A 14,490-nucleotide genomic window follows, 5' to 3' on the forward strand; every position below is an offset into this window, starting at 1 on the left:
GAAAAAAACATGCAGCAGGATATTATTGTCCCCCTGTTGCTAAGCCCCTTATGGGGGGTCTCGCTTCTTCGCTCACCCATCGTCTTATTGTCTATATATAGTAGGACCAGGCACAGAAGGTGCGCCGGATTCCCAGAGTGACGGGTGACAGTGCGCGCTGCTGCGCAGGAACGGCCGGGAAACGGGGCGTCACGTATAATCTCCTGTGCTGCAAACTGCGGAGACGAGCGGCCGTGTCACCTGCAGGAAAGTCACCAAAGAAATCCGACTTCTACCGTTGTCATACGTCCGACTGTGCATCTATACGGAGGAATTACACATGTACTGCCGTGTGCAGGACGAGAGCCATAGTAAAAACAAGATCATTTGGAAGACATTTCTGTATCCAGCTTTACACATCAGATGCGAGTCACATTGGCAAACAGCTGACATGAGTGCAGCTCTGGAGGATAATACAGGATGTAACACAGGATCAGTAATGTTTGCCAATGTGACTGCAGCAGCGCAATAGTGAGTGCAGCTCTGGAGTATAATACAGGATGTAACTCAGAATCAGTACAGGATAAGTAATGTAATATATGTACACAGTGATTGCACCAGCAGAATAGTGAGTGCAGCTCTGGAGTATAATACAGGAGGTAACTCAGGATCAGTACAGGATAAGTAATGTAATGTATGTACACAGTGACTGCACCAGCAGAATAGTGAGTGCAGCTCTGGAGTATAATACAGGATGTAACTCAGAATCAGTACAGGATAAGTAATGTAATGTATGTACAGAGTGACTTTACCAGCAGAATAGTGAGTGCAGCTCTGGAGTATAATACAGGAGGTAACTCAGGATCAGTACAGGATAAGTAATGTACTGTATGTACACAGTGACTTTACCAGCAGAATAGTGAGTGCAGCTCTGGAGTATAATACAGGATGTAACTCAGGATCAGTACAGGATAAGTAATGTAATGTATGTACACAGTGACTTTACCAGCAGAATAGTGAGTGCAGCTCTGGAATATAATACAGGATGTAACTCAGGATCAGTACCGGATAAGTAATGTATGTACACAGCGACTGCACCAGCAGAATAGTGAGTGCAGCTCTGGAGTATAATACAGGATGTAACTCAGAATCAGTAATGTATGTACACAGTGACTGCAGCAGCGGAATAGTGAGTGCAGCTTTGGAGTATAATACTACGCAATGACTGCACCAGCAGAATAGTGAGTGCAGCTCTGGAATATAACACAGAATGTACGGTAACTCAGGATCAGTAATGTAATGTATGTACGTAGTGACTGCACCAGCAGAATAGTGAGTGCAGCTCTGGAGTATAATACATTATGTAGCTCAGGATTAGTAATGTATTGTATGTACATAGTGACTCCACCAGTGGAATAGTGAGTGCAGCTCTGGAGTATGATACATGCTGTAACTCAGGATTAGTAATGTAATGTAATGTATGTACACAGTGACTGCACCAGCAGAATAGGGAGTGCAGCTCTGGAGTATAATGCAGGATGTAACTCAGGATCAGTAATGTATGTACACAGTGACTGCACCAGCAGAATAAGGAGTGCAGCTCTGGAGTACAATACATGATGTAATTCGGGACAAGTAATGTAATGTATGTACACTGAGAATAATGCGAAGATAATGATCGATTTATTAGTGGAGATTTTATATCTCTTCTTCTTTTCTAGAACCTGGAAATCTACAAGATGACGTCTGAGCAGTATCACACGGCCGCCACCAACGCTGAGTTCCGGGTGAAGTACGTTGCTTGTTTCTTTACATTACTGCACATGTTTTCACATCATTTTTTTTTTTTTTGCATTATTTTGTTTGTTGACAAAAAATGTGTGCCCTGTTATCTGTACAGGGATGATTAAGTTCCCCTGGACTCGGACCTCCGTTCCGCTGCTTATTAGAGGCCGCACTTGTAGACAATGCGCCATAATGGATCGTTTCCTTAGGAATATAATTATGCCCATAGATGATTATGAGGCTGTAATAATTGACTGCTTCCTTGATTAAGAAACATGCATCATCCTTTTAATCAGTTGTAACCTGCGGTATGTGATGCCTGGCGCCCCCCCTCCCCCGGTCTCTGGTGTGGATGTGGCGGTTTCGGCTCTTCGGGTGTCCTGTCTATTTATAATAATGAAGGGATATTTGCAGTAACGCGTTTAATTACTCTCCCGTGGTACTCAGCCGCCATCAGAGGTAATAAATGTAGAGGCCGGCGTCCACCAGGGCGATGCGCGCAGACCGCGTCCTATCCTCTTCCTCTCCTATTCAGAACCCACAGCCTCGAGATTAATCAGGCGGCTTAAAGGGAACTCCGCTCTTGTAGGGCAAAGCGGACCCTTCCGTCTACCTGTTTCGACAGTGTTTATGCCGCCATTTACAGCCTGCCCTAACCCTGTATCCAAATGCAATAGCTAAGCCAAAGTGGCTTTTTGGTGCACCCCGAGGACAAATGCCCCATAACCGATGCACCCCGGCCCATTTCAAAAAGGGATTGTTCATCTAATATATAACGCTGAGTGTATGTATGTGTGTATGTATGTATGTGTGTATGTATGTGTGTATGTATGTATGTGTATATGTATGTGTGTATGTATGTGTCCCCTAAAGGAATCCGCACCGTCACATTTAAAATCACAAAATTTTGCACAGACGCCTCATGTGACTCAGGGAACGTCATAGACTATGTTTTGACGGGAAAATTTAACCCCGCGCTTTACAGTTACTCTCCAAAAAACCTGCCTCCATTAAAGTCAATGGAGCTGCAAATTACAGGTTATTAATTGGAGCTGAGAGTGGTTGCTATAGGAACAATATAAATTGTTAGTATAAGAAGCTTATGTGTGAGGTAATAACATGTCAGTGAGGAAAGAGACAGAGACGGGGAAAGAGACAGAGACGGGGAAAGAGACAGAGACGGGGAAAGAGACAGAGACGGGGAAAGAGACAGAGACGGGGAAAGAGACAGAGACGGGGAAAGAGACAGAGACGGGGAAAGAGACAGAGACGGGGAAAGAGACAGAGACGGGAAAAACAGAGCATCGCAGCTGTGATAGAAAGGAGTCAGGACATGCAGAGCATCGCAGCTGTGATAGAAAGGGGTCAGGACACGCAGAGCATCGCAGCTGTGATAGAAAGGGGTCAGGACACGCAGAGCATCGCAGCTATGATAGAAAGGAGTCAGGACACGCAGAGCATCGCAGCTATGATAGAAAGGAGTCAGGACACGCAGAGCATCACAGCTATGATAGAAAGGAGTCAGGACACGCAGAGCATCGCAGCTATGATAGAAAGGAGTCAGGACACGCAGAGCATCGCAGCTATGATCGAAATGCACTATGGGAAGAAGACAAGTCGGCAGAGGGAATGTGATGACGCTATGTTCTTGAGTCCTGGCATGATGTATGTGGATGTGACATGTACCACCCACATAATCATTGTACAGACCCAACACCCTATATAGGCTCTGCGTTTTAATATCATGACTGATTGCTATGTGTTTTTATATATATATATATATATATATATATATATATATATATATATATATATATATAATCTCTTTCATTCTGAGCAGCGCACTACTCTTCTGCCTCCTGACTTTCTGCTTTCCGGCAGCGGTGTGCTCCTGATGACTGATATCTTTGCATTGAGGAGCGCTGGGTTTCTGGAGCTGGCTGCATCTAGCTTTCCGGCCAGCTTCAGAGCAGCGCTTTCAAGCTTTGTACCAGCCATATTCTCCTTAGTAACCGGCCACCTCTTATTGACTGCAGAGGTCGCTGGTAACCTTGGAAACTAGCTGTAATCTGTGGAATTAGGACTTCCTCTGTTCTTCAGGCGGGGAGGATTTGCAAGCTCTTTGCAGTTTGACCACCCCTTTAATCCTTTCCAGGACATTCTTCTCTACCATCCTACATAAGAAATGCAAATCTTTCTTTTCCTATGTCGGGACTTTTCCCTGTGACTTTTGTTCTTTTGCTGCCGATCGCAGCCTTTTGGAAGCCAAGAGCCCCATCATTAAAAGACGCATAAGCAGATGCACCTAGGAAATAATTAGACATCTCATCAGTTTTTTTCCCTTTTGAGACCCTGGCTGGTTGAGGCAGGACCGCTCCTTCACCAGATTAACCCTTTGTGCTCCCACCGGCGTGTAAAACCTCCTCCGTTCCTCCCTCCCCGGTGGCACCGCATTGCACAAGAAAGAGCGTCAGGAGAGGAGGTTGCCAGGCAACAAACTTTCTCCGGTAGTCCTAGAAGCAAATGAAGAGCTGGTTCATGGACCGCCGTCCTCGCTACTGGTTAATTGTGTCTTAACCCTCGTGCGGCAGCGCGCGACGAGAGGTGCTCAGAAGTCATTGGAAAAAGCGAGATCCTTAGTGGTCAGGTCGGAGAAGATTCTCGTTGCTAGGTTGCTTCCCAGCGTTCTGTTTTTTTTTTTTTTTTTTCTTTCCTTACTTGCAAGAATATAGTCTTTCATTAATTGTCACATGTTTATTCCGTACCTGCGTGGAGTATGGCGGTAAATGCACTAGCTGGTATAACATATATCGGTAAGTTCTGCATTTTTCCAGGACTTCTTAATTAAAAAAAAAAAAAAAAAAATTAAAAAAAAATTGCACATCTGCCTTCCTTTACCGAGTGGCTCCTTTGTCTCATTTATGCATTGCACTGGAGTATGTGGGCAGCTGGTGAAGGGTAAAGTCACCAACTGTGTCGTCTACTGTATTCCAGTGGTCTGCAAAGTCAAAAAGTGGTATTTTCCTACACACTCTAGTGTAAATGTCCATCTTGCATTATAATGTAAGTTTTACAACTGTTAGTTTCTTTTTTTTTTTTCTATAACTATGCTTGAAATCTCCAAAAAGCCATAGTTAAATTCTAAACCTCCTTCTACCACTAGGGGGAGCTCACTTGCAGACTTTGGTCAATGTAGATGCTGTATGCAGAGTGCTCTGTAGTTCCCTCTAGTGGTGGCAGAATTTTATCAATTTACTCTTTGTATTCAGGGGATTTCAAGCTCTGTAATAGAAGCATAATCATTGAAAACAAATCATTAGAAATTAGTTCTTATAATATGATGATAAGCTTGCCTCTTTTTCAAGGGACCAAAAATAATTGGACAATTATATCAAAAGCTGTTTAATGGGCTGCATGGACTATTCCTTAATAAATCCATAATCAATTAAGCAGGTAAAAGGTCTGGAGCTGATTTCAGGTGCGGCGTTTGCATTTGGAAGCTGTTGCTGTGAACCTGCAACATGCAAAAAAAGTATCTCTCAATGCAAAAGAAACAGATCATCATTAGGCAGGAAAAAAAATAAGAAATCCATCAGAGAGATAGCAGAAATGTTATCAACAGTTTGGTACATTCTTCACCATGAAATATAGGGTCTCGGTGAGCTGGGAACTCAAAAAGGCCTGGACGTCCACGGAAGACAACACTGGTGGATGATCACAGAATCCTTTCTATGGTGAAGAAAAACCCTTCACAATATCCACCCAAATGAAGAACATTCTCCAGGGAGTCAGTGTTTCAGTATCTAAGTCTCCCATAAAGAGAAGACGTCATGAGAGCAAATACAGAGGGGTCACCACAAGGTGCAAATACAGAGGGGTCACCACAAGGTGCAAATACAGAGGGGTCACCACAAGGTGCAAATACAGAGGGGTCACCACAAGGTGCAAACCAGTAATCAGCCTTAAAATTAGAAAGGACAGAGTAAACTTTGCCAACAAACATCTAAGGAAGCTGCCCAGGTCTGGAAAAGCAGAGGACAGATGAGACTAAGATCAACCTGCACCAGAATGATGAGAAGAAGAAAATATGGAGAAAGCTGGAAATGGCTCCTGATCCATCTATAGCACGTCCTCTGTAACACATGGCGGAGGCGGTGTGATGGCGGGGCATGTAGGGCTCCCAATGGCCCTGGAGCACTAGTGGTTATTGATGATGTGACTGAAGACAAAAGCAGCCGGATGAATTCTGAAGTGTACAGGGCGAGACTCTCTGCTCAGATTCAGCAATGATGGGATGATGCTTCACAGACAGATGGACAATGACCCAAAACAGCCTGCGAAAGCAAAGAAGTGGAATATTCTGCAATGGCTGAGTCCTCACCAGATCTGACCCAATCGAGCTGCATTTCACATATAAGACAAAAATTAAGCCCAAAAGACCCACAAACAAACAAACCAACCTATGAAGACACTGCAGTAAAGGCGGCAAAGCCTCACACAGGAAGAGACCAGCGATGGTGACGTCCATGGAGGAAACACTTCAGGCCGTCATTTCTGCAAATGATTATCTATAAAGGATTAGATATTAACATTTTATTTATGGTAAATAAATTTGTCCAATTACTTTGAGCCCTTGAAATGAGAAGACTTTGTAGAAAAATTATTGTAATTCTCATGATATATTTGTTCAACCCCTTTAATTAAACCTTGAAAGTCTCCACTTTAATTGTATCTCAGTTATTTCATTTTAAAACAAAAATGGTGGCTGCAGAGCTGAAATCACGACAACTCGGTCACTGTCCAATTAGTTTTGTCCCTAACTGTACATATACAGTATATACATTCTTTAGTATAGCGGGCAGGGGTCTGTAATTGTCATCTTATGACTTAGAGGATGAAACACTCAACATCCCCACGATAATCCAGGATTTTCATTCATTCCGGTAATTTTCGCTTAATATTTAAGCAAAAAGGCCAAGAAAATGCAACAAAAGCATCACACATTAGAAAGGGCAGAGCGTTTTCCTAGAAGGAAAGGTTAAAACGCAGATAAGCTGCTCTTGGCGCTTTTATAGAAAAGTCAAACAATTCATACAGACAGAGCGGCTGTGACTGGCGGATACTCACGTGAAATATCGGGAAGGATGGAGGGATGTGGCTGCAGCGATGGCTCCTAACATGTCTGTATCTGCATTGAGTGGTTCTGCTCTGCTGCCCGTGCATGTGTACTACGGGATTGTTCACACTGGTTTATTAATCAAGGCTGGGAAGTTATCATCATATATGCCACCGATGACTGTCTCGGTATACATTGCTCATAGGTTACCATGATAAAGGAAATATACACACTGTGCTCTTAGGCTATGTGTGCATGCTGCATCTTTGTGGTCACCACAAAGATGCGCGTTTTTGGCCCCGCAAAAATGCTACATCTGAAGCTTACAGCGAGCGCCATAGAACATGACTGCCCGCTGTGAGCCCCACGCAGCAACTGAAGTGAGCCGTGAAATCAGTGGTGACGTCACTCAGGTGATTTGCGGTCACAGGTGGAGGATTCCGGCTTTGGCCGTGGCTAACCTGAGTGACGTCACCGCTGATTGCGCGGCTCACTTCAGTCACTGCGTGGAGCTCACAGCGGTCAGTCATGTTCTATGGCGCTCGCTATAAGCTTCAGATGTAGCAGTGGTGGAAGCGTCATGGGATCTCGTGTGGATTACATCGGACCTGCAGGGGTGTTTTTGGGGTTAATGAAGTGGGGAAAGAGGGGGCTTTTTTGTCTTTTATTTGAAATAAAGGATTTTTTCAGTGTTTGTGCTTATTTACTTTCACTTACAGATTAGTTATGGTGGAGTCATAGATGCCTGTCATTACGAAACCGGGATTTGGTGGCAGCTGTGAGCTGCAATTAACTCCCTCATTACCCCGATTGCCACCACACCAGGGCAATCAGGAAGAGCCGGGTAAAGTGCCGGGACTGTCGTCTCTAATGGGTGCAGCTTCTGGCTGATATTTTTAGGCTAGGGGTGTCCAATAACCATGGGTATCCCCAGCCTGAGAATTCCAGCCCCCAGCTGTTGGGCTTTATCTATGCTGGTATCAAAATATGGGGGGATCCTACGCCAATGTTTTAATTTATTTTACTGTATGATTTAGACCCACCCACCGATGTCTATGATTGGAAGACTCCGACTTGCTGTCACTCAGCGTGGGGGCTTGTCTGACTGCAACCAATCACAGACGCCGGTGGGTGGTGGAAGCAGTGAATATGTATGAGCGTAATGAGCTGCCTGGGAAGAAGAATGAGAGGCCACAGAAGCAAGTGTGACAGCCACCCTGGTGACTTGGTAAGTATGATGCGCTTGCTCCTAACCCTTTGCGCCAGATTCTGGTCCCTATAGACTTTATATGGAGACCGGCATGTGGCCTGCTACAAGGGATAAATTCCCTGCCGACCCCGAGGCAGCGGGAAATTGATCTGCCAGTCCTCCAAAATGTAGGGACAAAACACAAAAAGAATTGACATGGTCACCACATAGGTGCAAAAAAAACTGCAACGTGCGGAGAGCAAAAATGAAATCTCACACTGTTGCGGAAGGGAATGCATGGAGTTTTAGGGCCAAAACTGCACATGAAAAAAGCGAGAAAAAAAATGCAGCATGCGCACAAGGCCTTTATACAAATTTTTTTTTTTTTTTTGCAAGAGGCACCTGACTACGACTACACTGTTTGTTTGTTTTTTTTGTTTTTTTTTATACAGAGGATGACATTCTCATGGAACCTCCTATAGGAGATTGTGACGAAGTGTCAATGCAAGGGTAATCCTAACATGCAGCACTATAGCAAAAACAGATATAAAACAAACTTTCTGACTCTGTCGAGCAGCGTTTACTACTAAACCCCAAGCAAGGGCCGGTTTGGTTACGTCAGCCTCGCAGCTGTCGGCACCTGTAGGGCTTGTTGTTACTGCATTTTGCTCTAGTTTAGGATTTTCCTTCTTTTTTTTGACCTGTAAAACCATCCAGACAATAAACAGTCTTTCTTTTTCTCTTTTCTTATTTTTTTTTTTTTTTTTTTTTCCAGCCTTGTTTTTCTCCAAATTCACTGAGTCTCTCTGCACTTTGCCTATTCTCAGTGCTCAGGGATCCATGACTCAGTCTCTGCTTTAGAAAGGACAGTTCTTTAATCCCCCCCAGCCACAGGGAATAAAATGCCATTTCATTTCCAGCTCTATTAATGTGCTGGATCCAAGGATAAAGCATGGCTCCCAAAAGGCTCCGGCCAAATGTTTTGCGTCCCCTTTGTCTCCTTTTGAGTGTTACATTTAGATTAGTTTGCCATGGATTAAACCTTATTACTGCTGCTGAATCAGTAAAATAAAATCAGTGAAGGGGCTGGAGCTTATTGCAGGCCCTACAAAAAAAAAAAAAAAAAAAAAACCCTATCCTTAAAGTGCTCTGTCCCTTTTATCCCCCCTTTTTATTCCCCCTTTTAATTTTTTTTAATTTCCCAGCGTCTTATCTTTTCGGCGTCTTGCACCGGGCGCGCGCGGCTCGCCGTGTGCGTGTTAGCATGCATGCTTTCATTATTACTTTTTTAAAAGGTAAGCGCTGTAGAGAGAGGATTAAGAAGTTGTTAAGCGATAAAATTATTCAGAGCTAAATTATGTTTTTCCATCCTCACGTCTCATTATGAATGGATGGCTGAGCCTTCTTTCGAGAGGCCGTGTTTTTTTTTTTTTTTTCTTTTTTTTCTTGCTAATTTATTTTATTTTTTTTCCTTTTTAATGGCGTGCAGAGCAAGAACATATCGAGGTGTCCGTGACGTAGGGTGAAGGTCGTCAGCCACGGCCCTTTCCAATTAATAGAGGAAAAATGCATTTATACATGGCGAGGAACTAATACAGATGCTAGTTATTTTTCCCAATTTTTGTGATTATTTTTTTATTTTTTTCTATTTATTTATTTTATTATTTTTTTTTTGTGCATTGGGAACAGTTTTCGAACCCCCAGCCTGTTTGTCAAATCGAAACTTCAAAAGTCTTTGAATGCCCTTTTGCACAATTATATATTCGCGTAGTACGGAAGACGATCAGCAGAACCGAGACTTCTAGCTGCAGCATTGTGCTGAGACTTCCCGCTGGGAGAGAGGCAGAGAGAACTGCAGATTTCTACTCTAGACTCTTCTAAGCTTATTAGATGGCCGCTGTAGACGCCACGCGCTGTTTACTTGGCAGCTTAGCTATTTTATGACTATTTTTTTTTTTTTCTTTTCTTTTAGATTTTTTTTGTGTGTACTTTAACGGGAACTTTCTCACATGCTACAGTCTGATCTGCCAGCAATATTTTAAAAAGCAGATTCATATACAGTGTGTCCACCCATATCCTGTCCACCGCCATTAACTTGAGAACGGCGGCAGCTATAAGAACAGAAGTGGTGTCTAGGTATAGTAAAGTAGCCATGCGCTACGCAATGAAACCACCTATAGCGCCACCTGGTGGAAAACAACGGAGTTAGCATTTTTATCTTGAAAACGAAAAGAGAGAGAGGAAAAAAGTGAATTAAAAAATTGTAGGGAATCATCAATTCAATACAAATCGACACCTTGTATACAGAAATGCTCTGATATGAAACCCATGACCCCCCTAAAACATTGAATGCTGGTCCCGCATATGGCGCTCATTTAACTTTGATGCTCAAAGTGGCCCCCGTCAGATGCAATGCACATCTGCTCTCTGGACAGCATACTGTATCTTGCTGCACGTTGTGCAATATTGTAGTTGACACGTTTGCAGTCTGGTGGGCGTGTCTAGGGGGGGTGCAGTCTGGTGGGTGTGTCCGGGGGGGGGTGCAGTCTGGTGGGCGTGTCCGGGGGCGCAGTCTGGTGGGCGTGTTTCGGGGCGCAGTCTGGTGGGCGTGTCCGGGGCGCAGTCTGGTGGGCGTGTTTCGGGGCGCAGTCTGGTGGGTGTGCCCGGGGCGCAGTCTGGTGGGCGTGTTTCGGGGCGCAGTCTGGTGGGCGTGTCCGGGGCGCAGTCTGGTGGGCGTGTCCGGGGCGCAGTCTGGTGGGCGTGTTTCGGGGGCGCAGTCTGGTGGGCGTGTCCGGGGCGCAGTCTGGTGGGCGTGTCCGGGGCGCAGTCTGGTGGGCGTGTCCGGGGCGCAGTCTGGGTACAGTCGTGTGGGTGCGCCCGTGCACAGTCTAACTTTAAAAGTGCTGATTGGACAGTGTCATATTGTGAAGGGATTTGCCCCCCAATTGGTGATTTCGTCATACAATTCCAGGAGGAACGGGATCAGGAATGGATAACATATATTATGTCATTATTTCATGCGATATACAATGCATTTAATAAATCGGACACGTCTCATCTAAACACTTTACTACTTACCTACTGCTGGAACCAAAATGTCAGAGAGAAAAAAAAAGATCACATTAGCAGGAAAAAATGCTGAAGAAAAACTTTTTTCTCAATGCAACTGATATACAATTGTCCAGTTTGCGTTGTATGGTGGGCGGCGCATGCACTGGAGGTGAGTCACTGGCGTCTCCTCCTGGTACTTGGTCTGTCCGGATATTGGACAAATCCAAGGGGAAGGACAAGCGATCCCAACATTTTGTACGACGATAACTCCATCTGAAACGGGGACTTGACAAATCACTTGATTACAACGGACCGCAGGGACCTGATTGGTAATCTGTCCCGGAAGAGGACATCGTCCTTCTCTAAGCATCGGCCCATTAATTCAGCAGCGTTCTCTCTGGACTAATATTGGTGCTTGTTTTCGGGGGGATTTCCCTGGTGACTTATAAGAATTTGACATCCATTTCTGGGTCTAAAACTTGTGATTCCTTTACAGCAAAGAGCACGAGGTGTGACCCTGGATGCTGTAATTTGCCCTTACTATTTACTTTTTTTCGTTTTATGTTTCATATTTATTTTGTCTATTCTTAATAATTGTATTTTTTTGTAGGCTTTTTGACTTCAATGCTAAATTTGTATCAGTGCCCCCTGCTAGGCCATTTATAATGGGTGCCTCCAGGATTATGGCCCAGGTTAAGCCCCTACTTTTTGAACCTAGTCCACTTTTAGGCAATTGTCATAGGTAGGATTGTTTTAGGCAGTTCGATATGTTGGAAGTTGGAAACATAGAAAGTTTAAAAGGGTCTGGGCACACAGAGCATCGCAGCTATGATAGAAAGGAGTCAGGACACGCAGAGCATCGCAGCTATGATAGAAAGGAGTCAGGACACGCAGAGCATCGCAGCTATGATAGAAAGGAGTCAGGACACGCAGAGCATCGCAGCTATGATAGAAAGGAGTCAGGACACGCAGAGCATCGCAGCTATGATAGAAAGGAGTCAGGACACGCAGAGCATCGCAGCTATGATAGAAAGGAGTCAGGACACGCAGAGCATCGCAGCTATGATAGAAAGGGGTCAGGACAGGCAGAGCATCGCAGCTATAATAGAAAGGAGTCAGGACACGCAGAGCATCGCAGCTATGATAGAAAGGAGTCAGGACACGCAGAGCATCGCAGCTATGATAGAAAGGAGTCAGGACACACAGAGCATCGCAGCTATGATAGAAAGGAGTCAGGACAGGCAGAACATCACAGCTATGATAGAAAGGAGTCAGGACACGCAGAGCATCGCAGCTATGATAGAAAGGAGTCAGGACAAGCAGAACATCACAGCTATGATAGAAAGGGGTCAGGACACGCAGAGCATCGCAGCTATGATAGAAAGGAGTCAGGACACGCAGAGCATCGCAGCTATAATAGAAAGGAGTCAGGACACACAGAGCATCGCAGCTATGATAGAAAGGAGTCAGGACACGCAGAGCATCGCAGCTATAATAGAAAGGAGTCAGGACACGCAGAGCATCACAGCTATGATAGAAAGGAGTCAGGACACGCAGAGCATCACAGCTATGATGGAAAAGAGTCAGGACACGCAGAGCATCACAGCTATGATAGAAAGGGGTCATGACACGCAGAGCATCGCAGCTATAATAGAAAGGAGTCAGGACACACAGAGCATCGCAGCTATGATAGAAAGGAGTCAGGACACACAGAGCATCGCAGCTATGATAGAAAGGAGTCAGGACACGCACAGCATCTCAGCTATGATAGAAAGGAGTCAGGATAGGCAGAGCATCGCAGCTATAATAGAAAGGAGTCAGGACACGTAGAGCATCGCAGCTATGATAGAAAGGAGTCAGGACACGCAGAGCATCACAGCTATGATAGAAAGGAGTCAGGACACGCAGAGCATCACAGCTATGATAGAAAGGAGTCAGGACACGCAGAGCATCGCAGCTATAATAGAAAGGAGTCAGGACACACAGAGCATCGCAGCTATGATAGAAAGGAGTCAGGACACGCAGAGCATCGCAGCTATGATAGAAAGGAGTCAGGACACACAGAGCATCGCAGCTATGATAGAAAGGAGTCAGGACACGTAGAGCATCGCAGCTATGATAGAAAGGAGTCAGGACACGCAGAGCATCGCAGCTATGATAGAAAGGAGTCAGGACACGCAGAGCATCGCAGCTATAATAGAAAGGAGTCAGGACACACAGAGCATCGCAGCTATGATAGAAAGGAGTCAGGACACGCACAGCATCTCAGCTATGATAGAAAGGAGTCAGGATAGGCAGAGCATCGCAGCTATAATAGAAAGGAGTCAGGACACGTAGAGCATCGCAGCTATGATAGAAAGGAGTCAGGACACGCAGAGCATCACAGCTATGATAGAAAGGAGTCAGGACACGCAGAGCATCACAGCTATGATAGAAAGGAGTCAGGACACGCAGAGCATCACAGCTATGATAGAAAGGAGTCAGGACACGCAGAGCATCGCAGCTATAATAGAAAGGAGTCAGGACACACAGAGCATCGCAGCTATGATAGAAAGGAGTCAGGACACGCAGAGCATCGCAGCTATGATAGAAAGGGGTCAGGACAGGCAGAGCATCGCAGCTATAATAGAAAGGAGTCAGGACACGCAGAGCATCGCAGCTATGATAGAAAGGAGTCAGGACACGCAGAGCATCGCAGCTATAATAGAAAGGAGTCAGGACACACAGAGCATCGCAGCTATGATAGAAAGGAGTCAGGACAGGCAGAGCATCGCAGCTATAATAGAAAGGAGTCAGGACACGCAGAGCATCGCAACTATAATAGAAAGGAGTCAGATCAAGCAGAGCATCGCAGCTATGATAGAAAGGAGTCAGGACACGCAGAGCATCGCAGCTATAATAGAAAGGAGTCAGGACACACAGAGCATCGCAGCTATGATAGAAAGGAGTCAGGACACGCAGAGCATCACAGCTATGATGGAAAAGAGTCAGGACACGCAGAGCATCACAGCTATGATAGAAAGGGGTCATGACACGCAGAGCATCGCAGCTATAATAGAAAGGAGTCAGGACACACAGAGCATCGCAGCTATGATAGAAAGGAGTCAGGACACGCAGAGCATCGCAGCTATAATAGAAAGGAGTCAGGACACGTAGAGCATCGCAGCTATGATAGAAAGGAGTCAGGACACGCAGAGCATCGCAGCTATAATAGAAAGGAGTCAGGACACACAGAGCATCGCAGCTATGATAGAAAGGAGTCAGGACACGCAGAGCATCACAGCTATGATGGAAAAGAGTCAGGACACGCAGAGCATCACAGCTATGATAGAAAGGGGTCATGACACGCAGAGCATCGCAGCTATAATAG

The 14,490-nt window shown here is 45.1% G+C and overlaps 1 protein-coding gene across 3 annotated transcripts in view; it reads left to right on the forward strand.

Annotated features, from left to right (window-relative positions):
- The window catches only part of CHCHD6 (coiled-coil-helix-coiled-coil-helix domain containing 6), a 367,209-nt gene that overhangs the window by 178,395 nt on the left and 174,324 nt on the right, over positions 1-14,490 (forward strand). For all 3 annotated transcript variants that reach the window (XM_075321519.1, XM_075321520.1, XM_075321518.1), the window contains one exon: positions 1,701-1,771. In XM_075321519.1, coding sequence (XP_075177634.1) covers positions 1,701-1,771 — 71 coding nt within the window. The remainder of the gene's footprint in view (positions 1-1,700; positions 1,772-14,490) is intronic.

This window comes from Anomaloglossus baeobatrachus, chromosome 8, assembly GCF_048569485.1.
Source record: "Anomaloglossus baeobatrachus isolate aAnoBae1 chromosome 8, aAnoBae1.hap1, whole genome shotgun sequence".
In the NCBI taxonomy this organism is placed as follows: Eukaryota; Metazoa; Chordata; class Amphibia; order Anura; family Aromobatidae; genus Anomaloglossus; species Anomaloglossus baeobatrachus.